The sequence below is a fragment of the Neophocaena asiaeorientalis genome, unplaced genomic scaffold (genome assembly GCF_003031525.2).
Source record: "Neophocaena asiaeorientalis asiaeorientalis breed wild unplaced genomic scaffold, Neophocaena_asiaeorientalis_V1.1 scaffold10, whole genome shotgun sequence".
Taxonomy (NCBI): Eukaryota; Metazoa; Chordata; class Mammalia; order Artiodactyla; family Phocoenidae; genus Neophocaena; species Neophocaena asiaeorientalis.
Genome location: NW_020172817.1, coordinates 4,537,790 through 4,547,860, shown reverse-complemented (window position 1 = coordinate 4,547,860; position 10,071 = coordinate 4,537,790). Strand labels below are relative to the sequence as shown.

The 10,071-nt window shown below is 48.1% G+C and overlaps 1 protein-coding gene across 1 annotated transcript in view; it reads left to right on the top strand.

Moving 5' to 3' along the window:
- The window catches only part of TRIO (trio Rho guanine nucleotide exchange factor), a 237,022-nt gene that overhangs the window by 79,307 nt on the left and 147,644 nt on the right, over nt 1-10,071 (top strand). The window contains 1 exon segment of the mRNA XM_024741724.1: nt 3,772-3,963. Within this exon segment, the coding sequence (XP_024597492.1) occupies nt 3,772-3,963 (192 nt within the window).

Genomic DNA, 10,071 nt, shown 5'->3' with positions numbered 1-10,071 from the left:
CACACACACACACACACACACACACACACACACACACACACACAAAAATGGTGAAGATGATACAGAGAATTCTCATACCCTGCACCCAGTTTCCCCTGTTATCAAAACTCACACCGTTCATTAGTGCGGTACATTTGTTATCATTAATAAGCTAATATTGATCTCACATCATACTAATAATATATAATATTATACGAATGTAATATTGAACCGATACTGTTAGGATTAATAACTCATACTGCTGAACTGAAGTCCGTACTTCGTTCAGGTTTCCTTCGTTTCCCCCTGTTCGGGGCCCCATCCCGGATCCACGCTCCATGTGGTTGTGAGGCCCCCTGAGGCTCCTTGTGGCCCCGACATTTTCTGTCGCTCCTTTTTGTGTCGTCGTCGATGGCTTCCTTATCCCTCCCTCATCGTTACCGCATCGCTGTGATTCTCATTCCTAGTTTAACTCCTCCCTCGTCCATCTGGCCACGAGGAGGGCTGATCCTATCCAGCCTGAGGCTGTGGGTCACCACGGCGACACCCAGGTACTGACGTGACAGTCTTTCTGTCCTGTCCTTCGGAATCTCCCAGGTGGTTTGATAATCTGCGTGAAGGGCTTCTTGTCACAAAGTCGTGCAGGACGGAGAGTGGACTTTTCTGAAAAGTGCTTTTGTGGTTCCAGAGCTCTTTTGAAGTGGGCAGGTGCACTGTCTGCTCTGCGCAGGAATCAGGACAGCTTAGCTTCCCAGCGGGTCACGGTGAATATATATATACAAAACCCTTTAACTGTGCTTTGAAGCTCTGCGGTCAGATCGGGAATGACTGTGCTTTTCAGATGAGGCCACGTAATTGAGTTCAAAGACTATGTAAAGTGCGCACATAGACATTTTCCGAGTCTGGCCATGTCGGTCAGTCTTGCGGGGTTCTTTGACGTCTCTCCCATCATTTCTAGGAGTTCTGAAGGATCCTTTGTTAGTAGTGCAGGACATTCTTGTGAGACTTGGATAGTACCAAGAAAGAAAAGTCCCCTGAAGATGGTTTTCCAGAGGGACAGGGAGAAGGGGGTGACTGTCAGCCCTGCAGTGTGTGAAGCAGGGCTGCATGAACCACCGTTGTGAGGGGTGAGCTGAACAGTACACTGGGTTGTTGAAAGCCCAGGCCCCTGAGGCAGACCGGGATGCGTCCCGCTTCACCACCTGCCGGCTTTGGCCTCTGAGTCTTGAGATTGGCCTCCTGGCCTCAGTCTTCTGACCTGTAAAAGGGGCGGTGGTTAGGATCAGACAGCTCAGTGTGGGGGAGGCCCTTAGACCCATGCCCAGTAGGTGCTCATGCCAGGGGCACACTTGGAGCAGGGAGCCATCAACCTATGCTGGTGACGAAGAGCAGAGCGCCCTCCAGCTGGTCTTTACTGTCACGTTTAAATCACCCGTCGACACTGTACCCCCTCAGAGCCTGCCCAGGATGGACCGCTCCACCCGACCCTACCCTGACGCTCGGGCCTCGTGTGCTCTTTAAGTGTGCGTCGGCATCATTTTTGAGATCACCTCATCCTTATCACACTGAATGTTACTCTGTTGTAAAATTTTTTTAAACTTGCAGAAAAGTTGGAAATACAGCACAGAGAACCTACCCCCCACGCTAAACCGTTGACTCGAGTGTGTGTTTCCTACCAACATCCTGCTATACAGCCATAATACCGCCATCAAAATCAGGAAATTAACACTGACACATGACTACCTTCTAACCCTCAGACCACGATGTCCTTCATAGCTAAGGGATCCAGTGTAGAACCACCTGTGACATTTAGTCGTCACATCTCTGAGTGTCCTTCAGTCTAGAGTCACTCCTTGGTCCTTCCTTAACTTCTGTGGCATGACATTTAGGAAAATCTGAGGCCCTTTGTTTTGGAGAATGCCCCTCACTTTGGGTTTGTTTGATGCTTCCTCATGCCTGTACTCTGGTTATACGTCTTTGGCAGGTGTATCCCGGGAGTGCTGCCGTGTCCTCCTAACTCCGTCCCTTCAAGGGTTGCACAGTTTAATCTGTCCTGTTACCTATGGTGTCCACTTTGATCCCTGGGTTAAGGTGGTGTCTGCCAGATGTCTCCGTTGTAAAGTGAGTCGTTCCCCCTTTGTGATTAGCAAGTTCTTTGTGGGGAGGTACTTTGAAATTCTGTAACTATGCCGTCCATCCTCCAGTTTTACTTTCTGTGTCAGTCGGGACTCCTGGTTTCCGATTGAGTGTATGGATTATCCTCCATCGCTGTCACTGTTCCCTCTGATGCTCAGATTGTCCCTCGTTTGGCCAGCATGCGCCTCCTCAAGCTGGCTTCTCTCTCCTGTCCACATTGTTCTTGGGCTTCTCCTTGCTTTGGGGCACGGTAAGATGTCACAGATTCATCTTGTACTTTGTCTCACCCCAACCCTGGAGCCCGCCATTTCTCCACGGAGCCCTGGTTCCCTCCAGAGCAGAATGGTGCTTACAAGTGGAGATCTTGGTACTACCCTGCTTAGTGCTGCTGGGCCATCACTGTTCCCAGGCCCTCTTGGTGGATGGGGGGCGGGGGAGGGACATGAGGGTACGTGCACACTTACACACGTGTCTCTTGAAAACCGTGAACTTACGTGGATCCTCCAGTTCCAGTCCAGTGTTGCAGGGTTGACACAAGTATTCTCCTTCTCCCTCTCATCATCCTGATGCATTGGCTTATTAGTAGGTTAATACCCCTGGAGGTCACCAGTCTTGACCTGGGAGGCTTCCCAGTGCAGGGGCACCCCGTGCCCCATCAGGCTCGGACTTCCCACAGGGGCACCCTCGCACACCTGGGGCCACGCCCCGTCTCATCCATGAGGTGCCGACCCTGCTCGGCTGTGGGGCTGAAATGCTGGGGAAGGAGAAGGACGAAGGGCTCAGCCGGTGTCTCACGGGGAGCCGCATGCCTCTTCTGGGCTTCTCGGGGCCTGAATTCTGTTCTTTCCTGCACTGAGGTCCCCCACCCGGCTGGACTGCTCCCCGTTCCCGTCGGCAGCCCTCTGGCCAGCAGGTCCCTCGAACACTGTCGGGTCTCTAACAAACCTGTTGATTTGAGGAAGCCATTTGCAGCCTCGCTTATCAAGAATTAAAACAGAGTAATTTTCAGAGTATTTTAGACACCCAATTGATACTCAGCTCTCAGCTCTTTAAAACTCTGGCTACTTTATAGCTATTGTAGTTATTATTTCCTTTTTCTTTAAAAAACGTATCCCCCAAAGTAGAGGAAAGATAAGCACAGAATTACTGATAAGTAGAAACATGTGAAAAGAGGCAGCAGCCTATGTTTGTTTGCAACGTAACTTTTTCACTTGATCTTGGGGAATTACCCTAAAGTGGCATATCATACTGAAAGACACAAAACTGAAACTCTGCACTCTGTCATAAAACCAGGAGAAAAAGTGAGGTAGGCATTTGTGGCTACACGCTGTCTTCTGGCTGCGTGGCAGCAAAAGGCCCAAAGCCCTTTATGAGTCACGAGATGGCCAGCAGCTGCCTACCAGATACCCCATCACTGCCTCAGACGGAAGGGCTTTGCCGTGAGGTTCAGAGTTTAACAGCCTCAAACGAGAATGGAAAAGGCTGCTCATGGAGATGTTCTGAACTCCTAAAATCATCTCTTCCCCTCCTCTTTCCTCTGTTTGATTTACAGAAAGGAACATCACACACTGACTCTGTTCCAGTGTATTATGACTCCCAGCCTGGCCAGTTTGTCTTTTATTCACCTTCTGTGTCTCTGAATGTTCTCTTGCACAGAACACATACACCAATGCGGATAAATTACTAGAAGCAGCAGAACAGCTGGCTCAGACTGGGGAATGTGACCCGGAAGAGATCTATCAGGCCGCCCATCAGCTCGAGGACCGGATACAAGATTTTGTTCGGCGAGTTGAGCAGCGAAAGATCCTCCTGGACATGTCGGTGTCCTTTCACACCCACGTGAAAGAGGTGAGGCATCCGGAGGCAGAGACGGAGCCCCGTCTGGAAGGGCCTCTGGACTCCGAGGGAGGAATGAGGATGGGCGTGGTGTGAGAAAGTGGACCAGAGGTGGCCGTTTGCGCAGGTGGGGGCAGGGCTGGCCTCCTTGCTGGCCGTCCTCGCCACACGGGCACACGCGTGCCGTTGCAGGGGGTGGCATCTGCCGGGAGCAGACCTGTGAGGGAGGGCGTGGCTGGGAGCTGTGGACCAGGAGGGGAGCAGGGAAGACAGGAGCTGAAGGGGGTCCTTGGCGAGAGGCAGGGCACAGCCATTGTAGCAGAAATAGACGACCTGCCTTTTGGGCTCAGAGCTGTGGGAACTCCTTTCTGCCTGTTAGCCTGTCATGTGGCTGAAGTCCTGGCTGCCTTCTGATTTTATCAGGCTGTGCGGCTGCTCTCAGATACTCGCAGAAGTGCATTTTACATAATGTTGAATTTAAACGTAGCAAAGCCAGCACGGCCTTAATAATATCCACGTTACTGTCATAGGTATGCTGTTCTGATAAACTTGTCTCAGGATAAGAGGTAATGTGTTATTTGGTAAATGGAAAACACGTTGGTATTAATTATACCTTGCATATATGTTACTCTTGTGAAAATCATAGTCCAAGATAAAATAAAAATTAAAAAAAAGAAAATCATAGAAAGTTACAATTGAAGAAACTATTACGTAGCTTTTGAGATAGAAGGATTTATAATAAAAACTAAAGTTTTCGGTAGGACTACAAATTAAGATGTCGACTTACTACATCTTATTTCTAAGGTGAAAAAAATTCTCCACTTGACAGCTCTTTATAAGTTGGAAATGAGGGGCCCTTTTAGGTAATTTGAGATTGAGTACATGAAGGCGGTAGTAACAGGCTAGGAAGAAGGATCTGGGAGGAGTAAGACTCTGAGAGACACTTGGAAGGGGCCAGGCCTGGCTTGCCTTGTTTAAAGGCATCCAAGATCAGGAACCAATGAAATTGTTTAAAGGAAAAGAACTTCACTACCGGGTCCGGGATCTTGGGCAGTCAGTCCTCCACCAGCCCGTTTGTTTGACTTGAATGTTTGGCTTCAGAACAGCCGTCTTCACTTCCAACTCAAACTTCGTGAGCCCAGGAAGACAGTGTAGGGGGCATATTTGGCAAATGGCCGGGACCCTGAGCAGCCCTTTCTGCAAAGGGGCTGGTGCTTTGTGGACCCTGGACAGTTGTCAGAATAGAAAACTGACAGGAGTGGCTTCTTTTCCTGGTTTAATAATGCCACCACTGAAAAAGACTTCACGGTGTTCACAAAGAGACTGTTTTTCCCAAGGAGACACGTTAAGTGGACATCGGTCCATGGCAGTTTCTGATTACGGGTGCATGTGTCACCAGTTCCCCACTCAGCTCGAACCAAGCCGCAACCACTAACTCGTCTCCCTGGCTCTGCAGCCCTGCCACCAAGGCATATGAATTTGAGTGGGTCACACCCTTGCTTTTGAACCATCAGAGATTCTGTTTGTATCTGGAGCACCAGCCTGAATCACCTCATCCTCGTGATCTGGTCCCTGCAGTTATGTACTGCTTCCCTTCACTTCCCCAGGCAGATTCAGCTGTTCCCCCTGCACTCTAGAACTTTCTTTACACACACCTGTTACAGCACCTGTTTTGATATAGCTGTGTGTTACCCTCTCTTTCCCATCAGTACTCGTATGCCACCTCTTCTTTCTCTTACGCATTTTTACACCCTAGCCGAGAGGGAGAGAAGATGATGCCTGTGAAAAAGCAGGTTGTGCCTTTGTTCATTAAGCTGTGAGAGACAGAAAGCAGGCGAGGGGCTCTGGGCAGCTCGGACCTTCCCGAGGGAGGCGCGGTGGGTGGGTATGGGGGCTGGCGTTCCTTATTCGGGCCGCAGGGAGCGCCGCGGGCCTGGAGGGGCCCAAGAGGAAGGACAGGCCGCCGGGCAGCGTTCACAGACTGAGCAGAGGGGAAGGGCAGCAGTGGCGGCAGGCCTGGAGTCTGGAGATGAGAGCCAGTGCTTGTATCCTGATGTTTGTCTGCGTCACAGGCCTCAGGAATATTCTTTAGCAGGATTCACGAAGATTTAACTTGCAGTTAGGACAAAGAGAGGCTCTTTGCATGAAGCGTTATTTATGACTTTTCAGCTTTGTTATGCTTCTCCAAAAGCAGGCGTTAAAGGAAACTAGAAGGAAAGCCGTTTACGAAAGCTGCTCTCCGGAGGCTATGTTTGGGTTCACTGGTTTTTGTAACAGCAGCAGCATTTCTAAGGAAAAATCTTACAGTAGAAGCATTCCAGTTAGTAAACTATGGAGTCTGTTTTGTCACTAGGCTTGGAAATTTATGGAAAAGTGAAAATACATTTTGTTTTCTCGACTTACGCTGTAGGAACTTCTAGTATATGTGAAGTTTGTAGACTGAGGAGAGCTTAAAGCTGCTTTGAAGGTTAAGTGGTTCACCTTCACAACTGGAGAATTGTCAGTCCATCATTCTTCCCTTTTTATATGAAAGACCAGCACAGTAGCAGAGAAACTGGTATTTTACTGTGATTTGGTTCCTCTTAATCTCATGTGACCCCGAAGTGACCCGGGTCAGGGAAGGATTTGGTGACGGTTGGAGGCGGGGTACCAACATGCCCAGGTGACTGGGAGGGCAGGACTTGAGGGGAGCTGGCCACACACAGGCGTGGAATGTTTTCTGATTCTTCCCCTCATGTGCTTGGACTCCATTTTTAGCCTCAGCCATTTTCTTGGTAGATTTATTTTTTCCTGACCAGCCCCAGAATCTTCCTCGCTTTCCTTTCTCTGGGCTGCACAAATGCCCTCCGACCCACCAGGATACTTGGTAGGTTTAATGCAGGAAGGGACGGCTTCTTCAGTTGCTGTGTTTTGAAACTTGTTATTGAAAGAAAACTTCATTTAGAACAAATTTCATTATGTGTTTTGAAACCAAATTAACTCCTTTTTTTAAAAAAAGTATTTTATTATTATTATTTCTTTATTTTTTTGGCCGGACTGTGCAGGCTGCGGGATCTTCGTTCCCCAGCCAGGGATCGAACCCGAGCCCCTTGGAGTGGAAGTGCGGAGTCCTAACCACTGGACCGCCAAGGGAGTTCCTAAACAAAATTAAATGTGAGAGAAGGGCCAAGAGGAGGAAATCATGCTAATTAAATGTGTGTTTGCATCAAGTCACTAAGTATTTTAGCATATCAGATGAATGAAAAAGTGCTAGAAGATTTAAGTTAGCAGAATTAATTTTCTCAAGCAGATCATACAATTTCAAATTACTTGGAGGGAGATAGAAAAAGCAAGTGGCCTTTTTCATTCAGGCAAATACGTGAAGCTTTTTAGAAGTTAACTGTCAAAGGCTCTGCTGACGCGGAGGTTACCCTTCCTCGCTCCCAGATGTTCGGCAGTGATTTTAAGACTCACTTTTTCTGGAGAGTAGCCCTCTAGCCCTCTCTTTTTTGCAGTAAATTTCTGGCTCTCTGAGGAGCAAGTAATACAGAGGTGATCTGATTAACAACCAACTTTGAAAAGGTGCCAGGTCAAGGTGATATCTGCTCAGTGTTGACTCGGAAATTGTTTTTAAGAGTCACACCTGGGAGAAGGTTGGTGGTTCTAAGTCTCGTTGCAGACCAAGCACTGAGGTTCAGCGTGGAGACCTTGGGCTCTACTCTCTTACCCCGGAGGACAGAACGCAGGTGCTCGTTCCCGGGAAGAGATAAGAAAGAGGAGCCCCCAGCTGACTCTTGAACAACATGGGTTTGAACTGCACCTGTCCACATACACGTGGACGTTTTTCAGTAGTAAACTCTACAGCGCTACACGATCTGCGGGTATAGAATCGCAGGTGTGGAGGAACCTCGCACGCGGAGGGCTGACTGTAAATCCTACGTGGATTTTTGAATGTGCGGAGGGTCGGCGCCCCTAACCCCCGCTTTGTTCAAGGGTCATTTGAATTTTCACGTGGGTGGCAAATATTTTATACCTTGAGGTTGAATACAGAAGGTGGTCGATAGAGGTGTCAGCCCAATTTCACCCTTAAACCCAGATTTGGAAGCATCCTGGGACCCTTTCCTCTTTTTTCTTTTTCTCTAAAAGAATCCATGAGATGTTTAATCTCTCAGAAGACCCGAAGACTGCTAATCTGTCCTCTTTTTTTTTTTAAATGTCTTTGAAGTAGTACTGTAGTATTTAGAAGGAACGTTGACTTTATTTTAGGAGAGTTTTCGTCCTCCTGTATTTTGTCCTCCTGTATCCCTCTCTTCCCTTCAGTGTTTCTAGCATTTTATTCACCTCCATTCTGATCATAATTCTCCCATTATTAGGCCTTTGTTACCTGTCCTCCTTTCCTTTTGAATGCTCTTTGCACCGTTTGTTAATTCGTTCATTTACTCTTTCACTTACTCCTCTCAAAGTGTCTCCCAAAGCCACCTGTAACATACGGGGAGGGGGTATAAAAATGAATGACCACTGGAAGAACATACGTCTGCTTCTGTGCATCACGTATTTTAGACATCTGTTGGTTTCTCTTGATAGAGGTTAAGCTACTTGAAGTCTGGAACCCTGTCTCCCTTGTCTTTGTAGCCTGCCTCCCAGACTTAGCAAATACTCAGTCAGCTTGTGGAACAAATGATGTCTATTTCTAGCCCATCATTCTGAGACTTAATGACAGAGGGACATAGTTCCATTTTCAAATATAGCAAAGGCATAATTATTTTCATCCATTCGTTCTCTTCAACTTCATTCTCAAAATTAGGTCCCGAGTTAATTGACAATTACCTTTGAAATGTGTGGGTTATTTGAGGCAACCAGGTGGTGACATTGAGTTCTCAGCCAGAGTTTATTTCTGGAATCGATTCCGTGGCCTTGAGCTGGTTTTTCTTCACTTGATTCCCAGAAACCATGGTTTCCCAGGAAAGATCATTCCCATTTGAATGAGGCTGTGATTCTTGCTGGGTTAAGTAAAGAAGCCTTTTGGTTCTGCTTCTGCAAACTTACACACTGAACTGGGACACGTTTTTGTTTGGGGTAATGCCTGGGAAAAGAGGAACCTTTCATTTTATTCAGAAGTCAAAAATAAAGGCATCCCAACCACCTGGAGATTTTTTGGTCACAGCATACCAGCCTGGCTTCATTTTTTTTTTACATCTTTATTGGAGTATAATTGCTTTACAATGGTGTGTTAGTTTCTGCTTTATAACAAAGTGAATCAGTTATACACATACATATGTTCCCATATCTCTTCCCTCTTGCATCTCCCTCCCTCCCACCCTCCCTATCCCACCCCTCTAGGTGGTCACAAAGCACTGAGCTGATCTCCCTGTGCTATGTGGCTGCTTCCTACTAGCTATCTATTTTACATTTGGTAGTGTATATATGTCCATGCCACTCTCTCGCTTTGTCACAGCTTACCCTCCGCCCCCGCCCCGTGTCCTCAAGTCCATTCTCTAGTAGGTCTGCGTCTTTATTCCTGTCTTAACCCTAGGTTCTTCATGACATTTTTTTTTCTTAAATTCCATATATATGTGTTAGCATACGGTATTTGTCTTTCTCTTTCTGACTTACTTCACTCTGTATGACAGACTCTAGGTCCATCCACCTCATTACAAATAGCTCAAGGCAGGCAGACCTCTCTCTTTACACTCGGCCAGCGCCCAGCTCTCCCCAGGGAGCAGGGAGAGCGCCATCCGGATCTTGCCCTGTAGTGGGTGCAGGGTTACAAGGAGCGGGCTCACCGCTCCTCTCCTCCAGGTGCGGAGCTCCCCAGCTGCGTCTCCTGCCATCCTCATTGAGTTTGAAAACACACCCAGTGCCTTTTCAACCAGCCACCACTCAAAGGGCCCGGATTCCTTTTCTCTTCTTCCCCTGTGGAGCCGGAGAACCAACCAGTCAGGCATCTGCCGTGTGAACTAATTCAGGAAACTTGACTACAGGTAGCTGATGCTGCCCGTGTAGACCAGCTGCCCTCTGATGGATCTCGTGGTCATTGGCAGTAGTGATGCAGCCCCGTTCAGGACACCTAGCTTTCCAGAGAAGCCCTGTTTCTGTTCAGCACGACTCTCGGAAGGGGAGGGGTCACAGTCCTCCTCGGGG